This window comes from Xenopus laevis, chromosome 5S (genome assembly GCF_017654675.1).
Source record: "Xenopus laevis strain J_2021 chromosome 5S, Xenopus_laevis_v10.1, whole genome shotgun sequence".
Lineage (NCBI taxonomy): Eukaryota > Metazoa > Chordata > Amphibia > Anura > Pipidae > Xenopus > Xenopus laevis.
In genome coordinates this window covers 41,391,211-41,413,435 of record NC_054380.1, presented here as the reverse complement: position 1 = coordinate 41,413,435, position 22,225 = coordinate 41,391,211, and the positions used below count along the sequence as shown (strand labels likewise).

The 22,225-nt window shown below is 40.2% G+C and overlaps 1 protein-coding gene across 2 annotated transcripts in view; it reads right to left on the bottom strand.

Moving 5' to 3' along the window:
* The window catches only part of gnpat.S (glyceronephosphate O-acyltransferase S homeolog), a 50,802-nt gene that overhangs the window by 10,867 nt on the left and 17,710 nt on the right, over nt 1-22,225 (bottom strand). For both annotated transcript variants that reach the window (XM_018265232.2, XM_018265233.2), the window contains exons 3-8: nt 20,896-21,072; nt 18,071-18,200; nt 4,675-4,802; nt 3,722-3,797; nt 2,309-2,460; nt 2,086-2,216 (exon numbers count right to left, since the gene is read on the bottom strand). In XM_018265232.2, coding sequence (XP_018120721.1) covers nt 2,086-2,216; nt 2,309-2,460; nt 3,722-3,797; nt 4,675-4,802; nt 18,071-18,200; nt 20,896-21,072 — 794 coding nt within the window. The remainder of the gene's footprint in view (nt 1-2,085; nt 2,217-2,308; nt 2,461-3,721; nt 3,798-4,674; nt 4,803-18,070; nt 18,201-20,895; nt 21,073-22,225) is intronic.

Sequence of the window (22,225 nt, the reverse complement as noted above, 5' to 3'; positions counted from 1 at the left end):
CTAGCTGGTGCGGACTGTAATCGGCCTGCTGATTCAGCAGGCTGATTGCGGCCCTGTCTGGCCCTAGCCGTACAAGAATATTGAGAACAGGAAATATGTGTTCACCTTAAATTTTAGAATAATTACTTTTCAAACTGGGTTTTCTCTGAGTATTAACGACAGCAAATATGTGAAAATATAATCCCCTCAATTGGTATCCCCCAACTACAGGTTACGCCTAATTCAATTGTACATTCTCCATAGGGCTTACTGCACCCCTGTCAGACTCCACTACATTAATGCCAACAACCCGGATGTCTGCACCAGATGTGCATTTGTTGTGGAGCTGCAATAAAAGCACCTCATACTGGAGGAAAATCTTAGATAGCCTGGAAGCAGTACTACAGGTTACAATTCCTAGAACACCCAAAACATGTATTTTGGCCATCATGCAAGAACTTAAAGGGGAAGTAAAGTCTAAAATAGAATAAGGCTATAAATGCTGTATTGTGTATACTAAACATAAACTTACTGCACCACAACCCTAATCAAACAAATGATTTATGCTTTCAAAGTTGGCCAAAGTGGGTCACTATTTTGTAACTTTGTTAAACACCTTTGCAAGACCAAGACATGCTCATGCTCAGTGTGGTCTGAGCTGCTTAGGGATTGTCATAAATTATCAAAACAGCACAAGTCAAATAATATCTGCCAGAAGCCGATACAGTAAGACTGATTAATAATCAGAATAGGCAGACTGCACTTGGTCCTGTGTTGTCATGTAATCTAATGTGGATTTTATACTTTTTGTATTGTTTAATACAAACTTTCTCCAACTTTGCAGAACCAGTGGCTGCAGAAAAATAATTCTCCAAATAGAATCTTAGTTTATCTGTTTAAATCTGGCTCCATGATCTTTGTCCCTGCAGATGAAGTTGGAAACAGTAATGGGGATGTAAAAATAAAATCCAATACAAATCTCTACACAGTCGCCGACTGCTCTAAAGGGAAACAACAAAACTGCTTGAGTTCTGCATGGCTTGCAAGAAAGGCGGGGGCTCCCCCTGCTGTTCAAAATTAAGATTTTTTCCCTGCAGAGCAGTCAGAGACGATCTGACAAGTCCTATACACAGCAGTTAATGAAGGGAGAATTTCACTGCATACAGTCAGTTTTATAAAAACGGTACACATTTTTTAATTTAAGTGTATTGGAGATATGTTTCTTTTTCATTAAAGAAAGTAAAAATGGGATTTTGTTTTTTTGCACACTTAAATGGTAAAGAGAACGGGGGAATGTGTGGAGAGCAGTGACATCTAGGAAGTGCTGAATGGAAAGTGAAAGTAATTGTCTGCCCCGCCTCTATGCCCATGGCATAGAGGAGGGGCAGACAATATTTGATTGACAGCGGAGATTTTTAAATGAGCTTACAACAGCTATGAATGCTTAAATAAAAAATAGAAATTTGATTTAATGTTTAATTTGAAAAGGACTTTTATTACACAGATTTTTATGTCTGGATGACAGGTTCACTTTAAGCCGAACCAATACCAGTCACTCTTTCTGTTTGAGGCATTATTGCTAGCTAAGATGTAAATTACCCAAAACTGGAGAAACGTCACTCCCCCACCTTTTCCACTTGGAAACAGGTAATGTAGGACACCTGCAACATTAAACAACTAAAAGGGGAGGTCCCTACCAAATTCCATAACATCTGGGGCTACTGGATGGATATTTACCCCCTTCACCCACAAAAATCAATAGGGGACTAAGACAAGAGCATAAGAAAGGGGGAAGAGGCTCTAGAGTCGGCAACTCTTGCTGTACCAATGCTCTGCTTAGGTGGGACACCCCAGGCTTACTAAGGTCTCAATAACAAAACCGTAGAGAAAAGGAAACTTGGTAGACTTCGCCTAGAAGACATTGCACGCAACTGTAAACATCTGAGGAAATACTGAACAAATGGATAATAAAATCGGGTAGGATAAATACAAAAAGAAATAAGTGGTGGGACTCTCAGGTAGATCACATTAAGAGAGACTTTTATCAACTGGATTATTAGAATGTAAATAAAAGCTTTGTGATGCATGAATCATGGTGATAGTTACCTGGGCTTTAAATTATATTGGGTGCGGTTTATTATCCCAGAAGCCAGAGATCTTAATGATAAAGGCTGTCCAAAGTAAACATGGATGCTTCCAAAGTTTTCATTAAGAATTCTTCTTGCTTTTATCAGTCCCTGCAAGCAGAATGTAAAGAAAACATTAGGGCTTTATGCCTGTTGCAATTTTAGTAGAGAGTGGAGATGTGCAAAAGTTAAGTAGGCCTTACGGATGTAGACTCTTTGGGTTTGGGCACACCGAGAAGTTCATATGCGTAAAGAGATTCTTCCAGTACCCTTTCATAATTAATACTGATTGGAACGATGTATGTGTCAAACACTTCACCTTTGAAAAATGGCTCCATGGCAACATTTAATAGACCTAATGCAAATGAATGGGCAAAAAACATATAATATAAACAATAAAAAACATATAATAAGCCCACTTAAAAGAAAACATACTATCACTTAATGATTTGAGACCTGCTCCAGCATTCTTTCTTTTTAAGTGCTTAAAGGGAATATTTTCATTTTCAACACAAATAAAAAAAAAAAAACCATCAGCAAGGAAGCTAGAATGACATGCAATCCTGAGTAAAACCTTTTCTAATTCAGTGGTAAAAACAGCTTGCCAATGAGAGTGTGTCAAATGAGGCCTCCTACCAGCTTGTGCACAAAACATAGTAACATAGTAAGTTCAGTTGTAAAAAAGACACACGTCCATCAAGCTCAACCTTTTAACTTTTTTAACCTGCCTGCCAGTTGATCCAGAGGAAGGCAAAAAACCCATCTGAAGCCTCTCCATTTTGCCTCAGAGGAGGAAAAAATTCCTTCCTGACTCCAAAATGGCAATCGGACTAGTTCCTGGATCAACTTGTACTATGAGCGATCTTCCATAACCCTGTATTCCCTCACTTGCTAAAAAGCCAATACTTGCTAATACATAATGTATTAGCCTGTACAACCGATTTTAGTTAACTTTTAGTTTGTTATAGAATGGCTAATTCTAAGCAACTTTTTAACTGGTCTTCATTTTTTCTAGTTTTTAAATGATTTGCTTTCTTCTTCCAGCTCTCAAATGGGGGTCACTGACTCCCATTGAATTTTTTGAATAAAAATCTAAATAACTCAAAAAATACAAATAATAAAAAATGAAAACCAAATGCAAATGGTCTCAGAACATCACCCTCTACATCATACTAAAAGTTCATTTAAAGGTGAACAACCCCTTTAAGTAAGCCAGGATTGGTTTAGATATATGGCACTGTCAGATCAGAACAACCCCTTTAAGTAAGCCAGGATTGGTTTAGATATATGGCACTGTCAGATCAGGCAAATTAATATTCCAGTCAAAATACACAAGCAGGTGGCAAATTTTGCCTCCATTTTGAATGCTTCAGCTTTGAATGTTCACTCCCTACAGGGGTACAAAAACCCAAACGCTGTAGTGCAGGATAAACTGCTAATCTGGTGATTTGAAAATCTCCTACCTACCGAAACAGTATGGAAAATAGACAAGCTTGTATAATTCACACTAAAAAGTTTTCAGCTTTTTCTTGTATGCTGGGAGCATTAAAGGTCTAGTGTGTCATGGATCATTATTTAATAAGGTCAGGCCTTTTAGAAAATAATACACTACGTACCAAACTTTGGACTTAATGTCTTGCATGTTCTGCTCCTCTGACCTTCAACAAAGAATTCCACTGGAGCATATCCATTCTGTAAGGATAGATTTATTGTTAAAGAGTGAAGCAGACAAACACTGCTAATAGAAAGTATGTTAATGCTTCATTATGTGATCAAACAGTGGCATATAACCATGTATAAAGTGAATTTTTATTTTAAATATATGTTTGTGAAACGAGACAGACTGATGGATATCAAATAATAAGACACAAGCTTCATGCAAGGAGGAGTTAAATGCAATAAACCTATATATACTATATAGCTTACACAAAGAAAAAGTATGTTCACTAGAACACATTCTAGTTTAAAATCAAACCAGGCATTACCAGGGGATTTCATTGAACAGCACAAGGAAGCAGTCAAAATGCAATGCCAGACAGCAGTCAACCTCAAGGTTTCGCTCTTAAAACAATGGCACACGGGACTATTAAAATATACAAAACTGTCTCTTTTGAGGTTAATCTGAAAGTTTTCCACAACTAAAAAAGTGCATTAATTATAGAAATAAGGTTGTTGTTAAGGCAATATATGTGGGATTTATTTTAGGGATCCTGAGGAATTCCAGCATTTAGATTAATTAATTTAGATTAAGCCGAATCCTTAATCCTCAGGCAAATTATATCTGAACTCTAGAACTCGTCACTTAAAAGCACTGGATAACTCCTGGAAACACACTTTTTCAGATTCTGGACATTTTTGAGGTTTTTAATACATATCAAAATATATCCATTATATTATACATGTGTAAATTAGACATTATATTTGTTTTCAGTAAATGGAAGAAACCAAAAATGATGCATTCGGTACATCGCTAGTTCTTCAGTTTATGGTGGAATGGTCCCAGGAAGCTGAAGAACAAAGGTTACAGCTTATAAAGCAGAGGCTTTCAATACTTTCCTAGTCTACTTACCCGCAGTACAGTCTTTACATATTCTGCAAAGACTGCCCAATACAGTTGGTTCCCTCGAAAAGTTCTTCTCATATAAAATGCTCCAGACATACGCAGCAACTCGCCTACAATTTTCATGCCCATGAAGTCTGTTGCATACAGAAAGAGATCAATCATAGTAATTTATAAAATATATTTTCTGATTTGGGCAATATTTATATTTATTTATACTTCCACAGATGTATATATTTATATAGTTTTTGTTTTTTAAAACACACATATATTGTTTCCACAGATTGAATGAAATTCTGCTTGTGCTGAAGGAAACCGTCTCCCTTCTCCCTTAGGCTCAAAGGGTGATTCAAACACTCCTTTACCCTGTTCTATTGTGAAGTGATGTACTGTATTCTAGGACCTAAAGTCACTCTGCTTTCTAAATAATGTGTCCACCACCCAATAGGATAAGGTACTTGATTCTTCTACTTAATAGAACAAGATGAACATGGGGTTACACTACACTGTCAGCCTGAGATTGGTAAATATCTCTCTCTAACCAGTAAAATTAATTTTAAATTCAATTCAGTTTGGGAACCCCTCGTGATTCTTTGGAGTTTTGTTTATCATTGGCTGAGCTTTCAAAGTAGCAACTTCCTTTTAATATATAACATGCCTCATGGAAACAGTAGTATTTCAGCAGCGACATAACGTTTATTGGATCAACAGATATTGAGATGAATTCATCTGACCCTCGACTTTTTTTTTTTTTTAATTTATATTTATTTTTATTTGCAGGCAAAAAAAAAGACAAAGAAAAGAATTGTACACAAACATGGTTCTAGAATTGTAGTCACTGGGAGTGTCCCAGCCTACAGAAATGTTTAGACACATAAAACTTTCACTTTGTCATCTGAACCGTACAATAAACAACAATAAACAGTTATGAATCAAACCTTTTGAGTACTGTCATATTGGTTGTCATATCATTGAGAGGGTAGAGGACATAGCAATTTAAACATCAAGGCGGGTAAGAGGTGGCAATAAGAAGGATAAGATTACATTAAAATAGAGATTATGCCATCCCTTCCGGTGTGGGTTGAAGGAAAGTTGGGCCTTTAAGCAGGTAATATGTTCCGGTACGCCATCCACGGTGTCCAGACTTTGTAGAATTGTTTCTGGGAGGCGGTACGTAAGCTGGTCATCTTTTCTAAGAGGAGCATGTTATCCAATTTGGTTTTAACCATGTGGAAGTCCAGAGTCGAAGATTTCCAGGAGGACGCTATAACCTGTTTTGAGGCTGAAAAGATGTGGGTGATCAATTTCCAAATGTGTTTATTGCCGCCAGGGATCCTCTTGTGGATCAGGGCCTCCGCCGGGTTTTTCCTGAGCGACAGACCAGTAACGTTGGTTATTAAAAAGTGTATATGCGAATCCAAAATCTGGCAACTTTGGGGCATTCCCACCAAGTATGCATAAAGTTACCTTGTTGACCACAGTTTCGGAAGCATAAGGGGGAGCTAGTTGGATACCATTTCGCTAATTTGGTTGGTACGAGGTACCATTGGTGCAGTATTTTTTGAGAGGTTTCCTGAATAGCTATGTTGATAGAACAATGTGTGGTATCCCTGATTATGTCTAGCCATTGGTCTTCCTCCATACAAAGCGGCAGGTCTTTTTCCCAGGCAGCTATAAACCCGAGTTGTTTCAAGGGGGTAGGATGGTTTAAAAGATCATATATGATAGAGATGGAACGTTTTTGAGGGAAGTCCTGCAAACACATTCTTTCATATAAAGTTGGAGTCGGGAACTTTTTCTCCTTCCATATGGATCTTATGTAATGTCTGATTTGGTGGAAGTGCAGAAATTCACTTCGTGGGATATCGTATTTGTCATGTAGTTGTTGCCATGTTAGTAGTTCCCCAGTTTTAGTCAGTGAGTGTATTGAAAGGAGATTATGCTCTGACCACCAAAGATAAGAACCCGTTTGGGACCCTGGAGGAAAGTCAGTGTTCGCTTCGAACTGCACTACTGGAGTATGCGGGGAAAGGAGGCCTCGGGCTGAGAGTACCTTCTTCCAGATCTGTAGTGAGTGTAAGATTATAGGTTAGCGCCATTTTTCCTGATCTGCGCATTGGTCCATAGGAGGTTTTTGATGGAGCCCTCTCTAAGTGTCTCCTGTTCGATATGAACCCATAGAGGGATATCAGTCGAGCGATGCCAATCAATCATTAAACTTAATTGAGCTGCATGAAAATAATTTTTCAGGTTGGGAATCCCCAGGCCACCTTTGCTCCTGTGCCTAGTCGCTGTGAGAAAGTTTATGCGAGCTTTTTTCCGGTCCCAAACAAAAGTATTGATAGCTCTTTGGAGGGAAATTAACATTCCAGTAGGAGGAGAGATCTAAAAAGGTACAGTAGGTGGGGTAAAGCTGACATTTTAATAGCTGAAATCCGTCCTAACCAGGTTGCTCCAAGAGGTAATCATTTTTAAAATCCTCTGGGATGTTTTGTTGTAATTGCTCGGTGCAAGAGCTTTGTAATCCTTGTGGATGTGAACCCCTAGATACTTTATGCTATTTGTCTGGCATTGCAGTTGAAAATTAAGTTCCAAGAGTTTGGCTGCATGGTGGGGGATAGTAATGTTGAGAGCTTCAGTTTTGGTCGCATTGATGTGGAGACCGGATATAGTTCCAAAAAGTTGAAGTTCATTGTAGAGGAATGGAAGGGATGACATAGGATTCGAAATCGTGAGCATAATATCGTCAGCATACAGGACACATTTGTAATCCACTTTACCCACCTTGATGCCCGTTATTTTGGTCTGAGCCCGAATTGCTATAGCGAGGGGTTCGATGGCCAGGGCAAACAGCAGGGGGGACAATGGGCACCCCTGTCGTGTGCCCCGCTCAATCGAAAACGTAGGAGAGCTGAAACCCATGTGATGTACGGTTGCTGTGGGGTGGGTATAAAGTGCCTTAATAATTAAGGAAAGGAGTTGGAAAACCACTGCTAGCCAAAGTTTTGTGTAGGTATACCCATGACACAGTGTCGAACGCTTTCTCTAGATCTAAGGAGAGAAGCATAGAGGGAAAATTTCCTATCTTCGCAAGATGCAGTAGATTGACAATTCTGCGTATGTTATCCGAGACTTGCCGGCCAGGGATAAAGCCAGATTGGTCCCTGTGAATCAAGGAACCTAATATAAGGTTCAGTCTAGAAGCCATGATTTTTGCTAATAATTTTATATCTAGATTCAGTATAGATATTGGGCGGAAGTTTTTACAATTGGTATGATCCTTTTCTGGTTTAGGGATCACTGCTATACGGGAGGTGAGGGTTTCAGGGTGGAATTTGTGTTTGCCTTGTAGAATGTCATTAAAGAGACTTTGCAACCAAGGTGATAACAGAGGGGCGAATGTTTTGTAGTATTTCCCAGACAAGCCATCAGGACCAGGAGTTTTCTTAATTTTTAGGGATTTGATAGCCTGTTGTAATTCCAGGGGGTCTATGGGAGCTGCTAGGCTCTCAATCTGTAGTTCTGACAGGTGTGGTAAGTTATGCTTACCCAGAAAATCATCGATTTTCCGTTCCTCAACTGAACCTTGGTTCTTGTAAAGGGTTCGGTAATAGGAGGCAAATTCCTGGACTATTTTGAGAGGATTTGCGGTTAACTGGCCATTTTTGGTCTTGATTTGGGTAAATGGAAAGTGCATGGATTTATTAGAAAGGCGACGGGCCAACATGGTGTCTGCTTTGTTCGCCTTGTGGAAAAATTTTTGTTTTGCCCACTGTAGTTGCTTGACCTCCTGCTCCGTTAATAGTAAATTTATTTGAGTACGGAGTTGGGCTATCTGTCTTTTGAGCGGAGGATCCCTAGGATGCAGTTTAAGAAGGTCCTCTTTATTTTGTAATTCAGTGGTGAGGTTATTGATAGCTTCTTTTTTTATTTTCGTTTGTCTAGCTTTAAGCTGTATAAGTACCCCCCTAACAAATGCCTTATGTGCTGACCATAAGATGGGGCTAGATATATCTGGAGTAGCATTAGTTATAAAATAATGTTTCAGTTCTTGTTTTATAGTGTCAGTTATTTGGGGGTCCGAAAGCAAGTGGTCATCTACTCTCCAAGTGTAGGACTGTGGTTTGTTGATCAAGTTAGATAAGCAAACTATTACCAATGAATGGTCAGACCAGGAACAGGAGCGTATCTGTGAGTGTATGATCAAAGGAGTTAGGTGTTGTTGTATAAGGACCATATCAATTCTGGAAAAGGAGTTGTGAGGGGAGGAGAAGAAAGTGAAATCTTTTTGTTGAGGGTTGCAATCTCTCCAAACGTCAACATACCTATGTTCATTCAACAGTTTGGCAAAATAATGGGAACCATGCGCTCTTTTGTTTTGGGATCTTTGTGCATGGGTTTGTCTATCTGTATGGGGATTAAGGACTTCATTGAAGTCCCCCCTATTACAGTGGGACCCCTTCTGCATTCGTCTAGCAACGTAAAAAATGATTTATAGAAGGTAGGTTGATTATCATTTGGTCCATAAACTACCGCTAGCGTGACAAGTGAGTCTTGTAAGAGCCCGTTTAGTATCAAAAAACGGCCTTCAGGATCAAGTTTGGAATCTTGTAATTGGAAATTTACCCTCTTGTGGATGCAAATGGCAACCCCTCTGTGTTTTTTAGTAGAGGAAGCCAGGTAAACATTTCGGTATGCATGATGGAAATACTTGGCGTTGAGGTTTTAGAGAAGTGGGTCTCTTGCAGAAACACCACGTCAGCTCCCAGCTGGTTGTAGTGACGGAAGGCCATAGACCGTTTCGAGGGAGAGTTGAGGCCCTGAGCCTTATGTGTTACACAAAGTAAAGCCATCATGCATTCCAGGAAAAAAATCTAATGATAAAGTGCATCATTACACGCATGGGTTGCGGGCAATAGTGAAGTGGTTCGAAAGCAGTGGGATGCACATTAGTCACGAAACAGGAAGTATTCAGTAAGCTGCAGATTGTTGACCTTAATACCTCTACATGGATATGACAGTTGTTCAAAACAATAAAGAAGGAAAAGAGAACATTAAACAGTGAACATAAAACAATAAGCATATGAACTCTTATAGAAAAAATTTGTGGAGTATAATCCAACATAAGCGAGGTCCAGCTATCGTCCACGTGGGATAGCAAAGGCCTTCGGGTCGGGGGGGGGGGAATTACCAGCCGGTGAATGCCCAATTATAACGAGAAAAATAGTTACCCAGAGTTGAGAATAGTCAGCCATCACGTTGTAGGTTGTTGTGCCATAAAGGCGAAATGGGACGGTTATCATTGCCCTTTGGAGGAGACGGAGGTATTGAAGAGGTGGGTGATGTTCCAGATAGCTTAAGGCGGGTCAGTAGCTCTAGGCCGTCTTGTGGATTGAGGATGGAGTATTGGTGGTTGTGGTGAGAGAAGGTTAATTTGAAAGGGTAACCCCATCGGTACCGGATCCGGTGAGAAAGCAGTATGGTGGTCACTGGTTTCATTAGTTTCCGGCGTTGTATGGTTGTAGATGCGAGATCCGCGTAGATGGAGTACTTATGGCCTTTGTACTCTAAGGCAGGTGCAGACCTGGAGGCGGTCATGATTGCTTCCTTGGAGGTAAAATAATGGACCCTCGCTATAACATCTTTTGGAGGAGCACCCTGTATCTTAGGCCCTAGGGCCCTATGGACTCTGTCCAAAAGCAGCTGGTCAAGGGTCAACTCCGGCACGAGTTCCAGCAGCAACTGTGGGATCTCAGAGTGTAGGTCCTGTACAGCGTCGGGTAGGCCCAGAATTCGTATGTTGTTGCGACGTGACCGGTTCTCCGAGTCCTCCATTCTGTCCTGCAGCTCTGTGAGTTGCTTTCGTAGGTCAGCAATCAGTTGGTCGTGAGAGTTAACCCTACTCAATACTTCGTCCACTTTGTCCTCCACCGCTTCTGTACGATTTCCCAGGTCGCGTAGCTCTTGCGTCACGTGATCTGTTATCCGTGTTGCTACCGCCGTCAGCTCCGCTTGCAAAAGCTGTTTAAAACGGGTAATTAGCACTGCGTCACCCGAGTAAGTGGGCGTAGGCTCAATGTCCGAGTCCCCTTTCTCGGAATCTCTGTCCGTTTGCGGGGAGGCCCGAGATGGAGTTTTCGTGCTGGCAGCCATTTTGGATTTTGGTGCCGCGTGTGGTGTAGAAGACTGAGGAGGAGATTACTTACTTTTTGCAGCCTGTCTTTTAGGTCTACCTCCTCTAGTCATATTCCGGAGGTCTTTGCCGTCACTTGCGAGTGTTTTATTTGCTTGGGTAAGTGCTAAATATTGCTCATGGGGATGACTGGGTGCGGAGCCCTGAGAGGATGCGACTGCTCAGATCCGCGTCATAACCACACCCCCCTGACCCTCGACTTTAACAAGGGCCCCAAGTCCCTGAACTAGCCACACAGCCCCACAGCATGATGGAACCTCCACCAAATTTGACAGTAGGTAGCAGGTGTTTTTCTTGGTGTTCTTCTGTCCTGCAAAGTGCTTTTTGTTATGGCCAAATAACTAAATCAGTCCAAAAAAATCAGTCCAAAGCACTTTGTTCCAAAATGACTGTGACTTGTCTAAATGAGCTTTTGCATACAACAAGCGACTGTGTTTGTGGCTTGAGTGCAGAAAGGGCTTCTTTCTCATCACCCTGCCATACAGATTTATTTGTGCAAATTGTGCTGAATTGTAGAACAATGTACAGATACACCATCTGCAGCAAGATGTTCTTGCTGGTCTTTGGAGGTGATCTTGGGTTGTCTGTAACCATTCTCACAATCCTCTGCATATGCCACTCCTGTAATTTTCTTGGCCTGCCAGACTTGGATTGTGGCTTTCCATTTCCTGACTACTGTCAGTTGAAACGGACAGTTTAAACCTCTGAGATAGCTTTTTGTAGCCTTCCCCTAAACCATGATACTCAACCATCTTTGTTTTCAGATCTTTTGAGAGTTGCTTTAAGGATCCCATGCTGTCACTTTTCAGAGGAGAGTCAAGCAGAAGCACAACTTGCAATTGGCTACCTTAAATACATTTTCTCATAATTGGACACACCTGCCTATGAATTTCAAGTCTTAACAAGCTAATCCAACCAATTTGGTGTTGTTAGTAATCAGTCTTGAGCAGTTACATGCATTCAAATTAACAAAATTACAAGGGTACCCAAATGTTTGCACAGACAGTTTTTCACATTTGATTTCATTTCAACTGAATACTGCTTCACTAAAAATCTTTGTTCAGAAAACACCCCAGTACTCAGATGTTCCTGGGAAATGAAAGACATACCACTGTTATGTTTTTGTTAAAAATGGGGTAAATTATTATGCAGGCGCTATATATATATATATATTTGGGGTGTACATTTCCCTGTAAAGCAACCATTATGCCTTTTTTATTACTAAGATAAATTATTATTATTATTTATTATTAAAATAAAAAAATTAAAAAATGACCTGCTCAACTTTCATGCTGCTGAGAAGTTTTCCAATACTATGGTATAGCACAATCTCATTTGTTAAATTGGAAGGTGGGCCTGTACCCAGCTTTGGCTGGTAAACATATGACGTTGTTTTAGAATTAGACACAATAGGCTGCATATATATCAGTGAATTCACAGGTATGATACTACTGATGAAATGCATACAGTGCACCTATTAACACTGGGGAAGCCTGGAGCTATCGCTACATCCAGACAAATGAAAGAAAAGACTCGGGCACAGAGGTTATATTCTGTTAAACTGCGTCCAACTGGACATGTAACCAAGTAATTGCGAATGGTTCAACACATGGGACGCAGCCCCCTGCTCAGCCCCACAACACATATTTTAAGTTATCTTATACATGAAGATGTTCAAATAAAGGTTAATATTTTATTATTACTCAATAACGGTACAAAACTAAATTGTGGCCGGCTAGATACTTGGAATAAGTCTATGATATACAAATAACATATATTCACAGAGGGACAGTTTCCACCATGTGCTGATTCACTCATAAAGCTCCTGGCCTTGCCCTTCATGGTCATAAGTCCCCACAGAAGTTGACTCTCTACAGGAAAATGTCAATCCCCCCCCCCTTAACAATACATGTCTCAAGAAAAGAGAATGAAATGCTTAACCATGTAAAGCCAAATTCACTATGAAAAACACCCAAGAAATTAATAATCATCACCAGCAATCACTTCTGCACGAGACCCAACATTATGACCAAAAGTGGCCAACTTCACATAACAGACGCACCAGTGCCTTTTTTTTATACTCCACAGATACCCCAATCTGGAGACTGGTTTAAAGAGAAAGAAACTATTCGCTAATTAAAGATTAAGAAATTGTGACAATTGTGCCTGCTAATGCAATTTGTGGAGGAATTAGCAATCAAAGGCAGGTTGAGCCGAGGATCAGGCTCAAAAAGACAGGGACACCGGGTCTATGAGCAAGAACACAGGTTTATTTTGGCAAACTCTTTCCAACATAAAGGTAACATGAACACAGTTCATTAACGTTTCAACAGCATGCATTCACTACTTTACCCCTCTCTGGGGTTCTCACCATTCTGGGTGGCTTTCAAACTCTGGGCTTATCACTAAGCCCTGCTAACTCTCCCCTTCAGGGAAATCAGCTCACCAGCCTCTGGCCTGTTTCACCTTCTGGCTTTCCTCAATCAGTTTAGACTTTCAATCACCTGGTCAGATTTCCCTCTGCTCCTTGCAGTGGCAGGCAGCACCCCAGCCGCTCTGGGAGTTCCTAACACAGATAGGTAACCTTCCTGATCTGTGTCCTGCTCAGGGAGACCTTCCTAACATTTCCACTACCATTAAATACCATTCCACAAGCCTTCCTGTGGAAAGTGAGCTCCAACATGTGAACTGGACCAGCGAAATGGATTATCTGGGGTCCTTCCAGAACGCTATAGCTCCCTGGGTCAGACAGCAAAATTGTTTAGGCAGAGAAACCATTCTTGGTTAGTAACATTTCCCTTATTTTCTACACATTTACTTGGTCACGCTACCACAAAATGCAGTGCTCAGATTTTAGGAAGTACACATAACAATTGCAAATGGTATACATAAATTATGCACAGGCATTTTTCGGGCCTTTTATGGAATGGCTGGAATCTTAAGGGCTATTTGCATTTATTTTTAAGTATTGGTAATACCAACACTTCAAAAGACCCCCTGTCTTTTAAACTGTTATTTACCGTATATACTCGAGTATAAGCCGACCCGAGTATAAGCCGAGGTACCTAATTTAACCTACGAAAACTTATGGACTCTAGTATAAGCCTAGACACAACTACAGCCCTGTCTCCCAGCAGCGCACATTCTGCCAAAGCGACCCCCCAGCGATCCATCGGACTTCTTTGCAAAGTTGATGGTGACAGAGAATTGCCAAACGGATTACTGTGTGCATTGTCCCACTGTCCCACTACCATGTGCAGAGGGTGCTGTTTGATATTGCCATCACTATTAATCTTTCGTATAACCAACAGAGGGCGCTGTGTGATATTGCAGTCACTGTTATTCTTTCATATAACCAACAGAGGGGGCACTGTTCTTTCATATAACCAACAGAGGGTGCTGTGTGATATTGCAGTCACTGTTATTCTTTAATATAACCAACAGAGGGCGCTGTGTGATATTGCAGTCACTTAATCTTTCATATAACCAACAGAGGGCGCACTGTTATTCTTTCATACAACCAACAGATGGCTCTGTGTGATATTGCAGTCACTGTTATTCTTTCATATAACCAACAGATGGCGCTGTGTGATATTGCAGTCACTGTTATTCTTTCATATAACCAAAAGAGGGCGCACTGTTATTCTTTCATATAACCAACAGAGGGCATTGTGGGATATTGCAGTCTCTCCCCAAGTGTACTGTTGGTATAGGAATGATTAAAAGTGACTGCAATCTGAGCTACTTGGGTCGGGTACCGCTGACCAGAGTATAAGACGAGGTAGACTTTTTCAGCACATTTTGGACGCTGACCAGAGTATAAGCCGAGGTAGACTTTTTCAGCACATTTTGGATGCTGAAAAACTCGGCTTATACTCGGGTATATACGGTAGCAAAAATTTTCTCATAGTCTGTTAATATGTTATAATCTGTTCCAAGCCTCAAATACCTAATTAATCTCAGCAAAATTCTGTTTGTGAAATATTTTGAGCACCATTTGATTTCATCACTGAAAAGCAAAATAAGTTAGAAATTTAGCAAAAGGTTAAAGATCGTAAACCCACGTGGGCAGGGTTCATCCTATCACTTGCAATTGTTTTTTTTTTGTCTGCATTTTTGTGTTCAAAACATTGAACAACGAGGGAAACATGCAGATACTACTATAAGCTACACAGTAATAAGTGTCAGAACAGCATTTTATGACATGAAGACAAAATGATCTGTAGCTGTGGTCACCTCCATCCCCTGATAATTCCAGATGAATATAGAGGGTTAGGACAAGATGTAGAGTTGCTGAACCAGACAACAAACAAGTGGCAATGAGTGATTTCATGAAAATAGAGAAATCATCATCATCATCAATTTATATAGCACTGTCAAGATACACAGAGCTTTACTGCAGTTATAGCAAACAGGGAATAAATGGTGGATAATAAACAAGGATTACAGAGTACAATAGGGTTAGAAGGACCTAGAGATTAGAGTTTACAAACTAAAGGTTAGGGTACAATTGAGACATTAGGATTATATAAACACTTTGTCATTTTTGATACAGCAATGATTAATTAAGGTACATCGAATAAGCCTCTTTAAACAGGTGGGTTTTTAAGAAGCGTTTGAAAGTTTGGAAAGAAGGAGAAAGTCTGACAGCTTGTGGCAGAGAGTTCCAGAGAAAAGCAGAAGCCCGAGAGAAGTCTTGTAGACGAGAATGGGCAGAAGTGAGGCGAAGATCAGAAGCAGAGCGAAGGTTTTGTGAAGGAGTGTATTTGGAGATTAGAGATGAAATATAGGGAGGGGTTTCATTATTAAGGGCCTTGAATGTGAGTGTAAGTAATTTGAATTTGATTCTAGAAGAGATTGGGAGCCAGTGAAGGGACATACATATGGGAGCAGCTGATGTTGAGCGGCGAGCTAGATGAATGAGTCTAGCGGCCGCGTTTAGAACAGATTGGCGTTGTGAAAGGTGACTTGTTGAATACCTGTGAGGAGTAAGTTGCAGTAATCAAGGTGGGAGATGATGAGAGACTGAATCAGTGTTTTAGTTGATTCTGAACTGAGATATGGTCGTATTCGAGCAATGTTGCGCAGTTGAATACGGCAAGATTTTGCAAGTGTTTGAATGTGTGGTGAAAAAGACAGATGTGAGTCTAAGATAACTCCTAGGCAGCGTGCCTGTGTGGTGGAATGAAAGGTGGTGAGCTTATAGGCTAAACAAGTGAATATATAAATAGAACACATATGCTACTGCAATATTCTAATGCTACTAATGCAAGACTCATCTGCTGATATGCCTTATAGCACATGCTCGCTAATTACCATCAGCCCATAGACTATATTGCAATACTAAATACTCCCTCAGCAGAAAAGAGCATTCCAAACTATCCCCTACTGTAATCAATGTCAAGAGACAGCTCTTACTATGCAGAATTTGTTCATATCTATACACTCAACATGTACAGTGAGATATAGCTTGTGTTTTTAGTCTTAGTAGTATTGGCACATTAAAGGAAAACAAAAGTTAATTGTTTTATATAAAATAGAGAGTTAGTGGTTGGGGAGCACCGCCCATCAAACACAGAGGATGGTGTGCAGGGTCAAATAATAATTATAATTGAAAAAAAGAGAAAAAAGAACTGACCCACATAACTGCACCTACCCATCCATAAATCCAAAACTCCTGTGAAAAACTTAACCTTTAATAAATCGTTAAAACCAAGTCTAGAAAGCAACATTAAAAATTAGGTTGGGTATAGGAGGCTGATTGACACGGCAACAACGGGTTATGGGGGAAATGTGCTAATTGCACTTGAGTCGGTTCAAGGTTGCAGTTGGAACAATGTATCAGATAGTATCAGACCCACGGATCACTGGTTTCCCCACACCAGACCAACCCCTTCATCCACTTGAGGATCCCTCCCTTGTGGTATTAAGTTGGTTGAGTGAGAACCAGGTTAACAGCAGCACTGAGGCGCTTAAATACTTCAGAAACTAGATTATATCAGATAGTATCAGACCCGCAGATCATTCCATTGTCCAACCCCTTCACCCACAGAGGTCCCCTCCCGATCCGTTCACCCAGTTAAGCCAATTCTATGTCCCTATCAGACGCCTGCCTAACCAGAAACTAAAAATGCGCCTGACGCGCGTTTCACCCGCCAAGTTGCGGGCTTTGTCAAAGGCCTTTGTGATCCGTGGGTCGGATACTATCTGATACATTGGAGCTTCTAATTAATTTAAGTGCCTTAGTGCTGCTGCTACCTTGGCTCTCACTCCTCTAACAAAATACCACAAGGGAGGGATCCTCAAGTGGGTGAAGGGGTTGGTTTAATGCGGGGCAATCCTTGGCTGTACCAGATAGAAGCATAACTTGGCCTATGTGCCAAATTATTACCATTTGTGTTCCAACTGCAACCTCGAACCGACTCAAGTGCAATTAGCATATTTCCCCCATAACCCGTTGTTGCCGTGTCAATCAGCCTCCTATACCCAACCTCATTTTTAATGTTGCTTTCTAGACTTGGTTTTAACGATTTATTAAAGGTTAAGTTTTATTAATTTGCTTCACAGGAGTTTTGGATTTATGGATGGGTAGGTGCAGTTATGTGGGTCAGTTCTTTTTTCTCTTTTTTTCAATTTTATAAAATAAATTTTATAAAATAGCAACTGCAAAAGTTCTAAATAGGTGAAATATGATACATCCAAGAACTTTTTATGCCTATTAAAAAACTTTAAACACAAGATAAAACTAACAGATATCTTGCCAAATTTCCCTCCAAAGAGCTATCCTGGAGATGTAATTCACACTGTAGCATCATGGCATACACACACACACAGATCACATGCACAGAGCAATACTTTGGGGGTAGATTTATTAAGGGTCAAAGTGAAAATTAGAATTTTCGAAAAAACATTTTGGGTCAAAGCTCTTAATTTCGAATTGTGAATTATCCAAACTCGAGTTGAGTTTTAATTCGTATTTGAATTTTCGAGATTTACCATACTTTAAGAACTCAAATTCTATTATTTGCCACCTAAAACCTGCCGAATTACTGTATAAGTCAATGTGAGAGGTCCGGGGATGAATTTGGTGATGTTTGCAGTCTTCCTGACATTGGAGTTTTTTAAATTTGATTTGAGTATTTAAAATTTAGAGAATGAACAGTTTTCCCAGAGCTTTATACTGTTACTACAGGCCAAGCTCTAAATACTTGCCCATTCCTGCAGCGATGACAGGAAGCGCTAGGTCATACGTGTACATAACATAAGACATCATCAGGAAGTCAATGTAGCTTCGGTGGCTGGGAAGCAGCACAACTGGATGTTCTTGAATGGCTTGAGTCAGCTGGTGAAATTAAGTGAGAAGCAGATTTATAATTGGTGATGGAATAACAAAAAAACATGTACCAATGAACCAATAGGTATCAGGTTTTTCCCATGTTCACATATTATTATTATTTTTATTATTAACATGTATTTATATAGCGCCAACATATTGCGTAGCACTGTAAAGTAAATGTGATTATACAACTACATCACATGAATTACATACATAGAATATATGGAGTAACAAACATCACAATCAATACAGGTACAAAAAGGTGAGGAAGGCCCTATGCATAGGCATACAGTCTAAAGGGAAGGGAGTAATACACAAGGTGTGGGAGTGGGCAAGATCGAATTAAGTGGGTGAGAAATGTGGTATTGTATGTGGTGTTGCGTTTGGTAGTTAAGCAGAGTGAGGGTAGGCTTCTCGAAAGAAGTGCGTTTTCAGAGATTTCTTGAAAGCAGAAAGGTTGGGAGAAAGTCGGACAGACCGTGGGAGAGCGTTCCAGAGGAGGGGTGCAGCCCTTGCAAAGTCTTGAATGCGAGCATGTGAGGAGGTAATGAGAGAAGAGTTGAGTAGTAGGTCAGTAGAGGAGCGTAGTAAGCGAGTGGGTAAGTATATAGAGATGAGTTCAGAGATGTAGGGTGGGGCAGAGTTATGAAGTGCTTTGAAAGTCAGTGTCATTAATTTGAATTTGATTCTGAAAGGTAATGGAAGCCAGTGCAGGGATTGACAGAATGGCGAGGCAGAGGTTGCTGAGGTGTATGAGCCTCGCAGCAGTGTTCATTATGGACTGGAGAGGTGACAGTCTCTGGAGGGGGAGGCCAATTAAAAGAGAGTTACAGTAGTCTAGACGCGATATGATGAGAGAGTGAATAAGAATTTTGGCAGCGTCTTGGGTGAGAAATGATCGTATTTTGGATATGTTCCTTAGGTGGAAGTGACATGATTTAATAAGTGACTGGATATGAGGAGTGAATGACAGGGCAGAATCTAGGATAACCCCAAGGCACCGGGCCTGGGGAGAGGGGGTGATAGTGGAATTGTTAACTATGATGGATACTTTGGGGATGCTACTGGTGTTAGTTGGAGGAAAGAGAACCATTTCAGTTTTAGAGAGGTTTAATTTAAGGTAGCGTTGCGACATCCAGGTAGAGATAGCGGATAGGCAGGAGGAGACGCGAGTTAGGAGTTCTGAGATCAGGAGATGAGAGATAGATCTGAGTATCGTCAGCATAGAGGTGGTAGTGGAAACCATACGAATTTATTAATTTGCCAAGGGAGGAAGTATAGAGGGAGAATAGTAATGGTCCCAGGACAGAGCCTTGAGGAACTCCAACAGAAAGAGGTAGGGGAGAAGATGATACTCCATTGTAGGAGACACTGAAGGAACGATTGGTGATGTAAGAAGAGAACCAGGACAGGGCTGTGTCACGAAGGCCAAGCGACTGGAGGGACTGGAGGAGGAGAGGGTGATCTACAGTGTCAAATGCGGCTGAGAGATCAAGCAGTATTAGTAGTGAGAAATGATTGTTGGCTTTAGCGGTTAAAAGGTCCTTAGTTAGTCGAGTCAGGGCAGTTTCCGTGGAGTGTTGTGGCTTAAAACCAAATTGTAAGGGGTCCAGCAGGTTATTGTCAGAGAGGAATGAGGTTAATCGGTTGTAGACTAGGCGCTCAAGTAGTTTAGAGATGAAAGGTAGCAGAGAGATAGGTCGGAGGTTGTCAAGATTGGAGGGATCAAGAGAGGGTTTTTTCAGAATGGGGGTGACAAGAGCATGTTTTAGTTGAGAAGGAAACAGTCCAGTTGAGAGCAAAAGATTAAATAGGTGAGTTAAGGCTTTGATTAGACAAGAATTAATAATTGGTGGCTCAAAGTAGAATTATTGACAGATGTGACAGGTATGCCTTTAATTGCTCTGTAAAGCAAAACATCTGGCAAGGAATAATTGAATTCAAAGTTCTGCAAATGGCAGAAATCTATTACCTATCATTGATCATATTTAATATATGACAACGACAAGCATCATTGAGGAGATAAATTGTGCCCACTGTCCTGCAGAAGAAAAGAAGAGGCGTTTCTTTTAAAAGAAAATATCTTGAGACAAACTTGAGATAACTTTATCCCACCAAACCTCATCCAGTAGCAAAAGATTATATTACAGCCTCTTATCTATTTACGGATTTACGAGTCCTTATTCCTACTCGTCAGTTTTGTAAGGAGTTGGAGTGGAGTTGTGAGGAAATCCCACAATGAGCTGCTACCAGTAGTGATTCATGGTCTGCTTCTGATGGAGGCCTGGGCAATAAGTTTGTAGGTTACTGTACCTGGGGACACTTTTGGATAATGCAATCAGAAGTCTAGCTTTTAACCCTCAGCAACAAATCAGATGCCATGGGTTACTAGAAATGTAGCACAATTTAGACTATTTATTACACTACCCAGTTGGTGGTTTTTTTACCCCATAAGACTCAGGATATGCAGTGATGATGAGGGTGGCCAAAGGAAAAGGTAATAAGAAGATTCTACATAGACTATTGTGGATCTGTGAAAATCTGAGAAATGTGAACACCAACACGCAGAAAGCCCTATTTGAAAGATAAAGATTTCTAGCTGACATACAAAATGTCTTCACCATAGAAATTATTACTGCTGTTTACGGTAAGTGTTATTCCCAATAAGCAAACCAAAACCAAAGTGTCAGAAGTGACTTACCCTCTGTATGCCTTCCTCATTGACACATACTTTCTGGAAGAGTCGCTTGAAGATCTTACTTAAGCTCATAGCAAACAAACGGATGGCTCCCATTCTTAAATTATGACCCATTTCATCCAGAATCTCAGCTGCCTGTTCCTGAATGACTTCACATGAGTCCCCAGATTGTAACGATATCTTAAGAAAGTGAAGAAAAGAGCAATAGATTATTTGAACTAAGTACCAATAGGTCATATATAAATGTAAAAATGGACAAAGAGGTGCTAGCTAGACAGCTAGCTACTGTACATAGACATGCTGAAAATGGCAAAATTGTACTACAAAGCAGAATTTCAAAACTAAATGGCAGCTAAAATCTACATGTACACAATGAGATGTTTCCTTCGATATGCAAGATATTGTCAAAATATAATATAATCATAAAGTAAATGTTAATGATTATCTCTACAGAATTTAATGTATAGGAAAGTAATGAATGATTCTCTCTCTTCTGTTATGTTTTCAGTTTACGCTCACTTTCAATATTTTCTGCTGCTTGATTTGGTCTCTTTACACTTTTTTTCTGACTTTCCACAAATATAGTGTGTGATAGGGAACTTCAATTGTAAGCTCGACTGGGTCAGGGGCTGATGTGAATGGTGAATAATTTCTAAAAAGTGCAATTATAGAAAAATGTTTCTTATCAATAATGTTACTACTAATAAGGAAATGTTCTATATGTACCTCATTACAGTGACTGGCTGTGCACATTGGTATTGTAAGTGATTATTATGGAATTACTGTACATTTCTGTCATGAATTTCCAAGAAACTTAGGGAATGTAATGTAAAAATTAGCCTGTGACTTTTTTTAGGTCAATGCCACTAGCATTAAAGATGCTTGAAAAGACAATTATGCCAGTGCATTTATGCCATTACCATTATACAACACAGGGGAGGGTGATTTCTGGCATTGCAATGCTGGATTTTTAGCAGTGAATACTAAAAAATTCTAGCTATAAAAAGCTTGCTGGAATCCTGACTGATGTGCAATTTCAGCATATATTTGAAAGATGTTGGGGCCTAAAAAGTTGTAGCTGTTATTCCCATAACTTGTAGTCTGAAATGTTCAGTACTTGCACCAAACTTGTTTCTTTTCTCAATTTTTCCCATTATTCACCGAAGGAAGATGCTTTACAGCCAAACATAGGGCCAGCCCTTCACCTCTATACACCCAAAGGAGTCTTTCCCTTGTCTGACCCTTTTTTCCCAGGCATTGCATTACCTCTTAATGCCCAGAGGGAAGGTCAGTCTTTGAAGCCATGGTTCCCCAAAGATTTTTCTTTACAGGA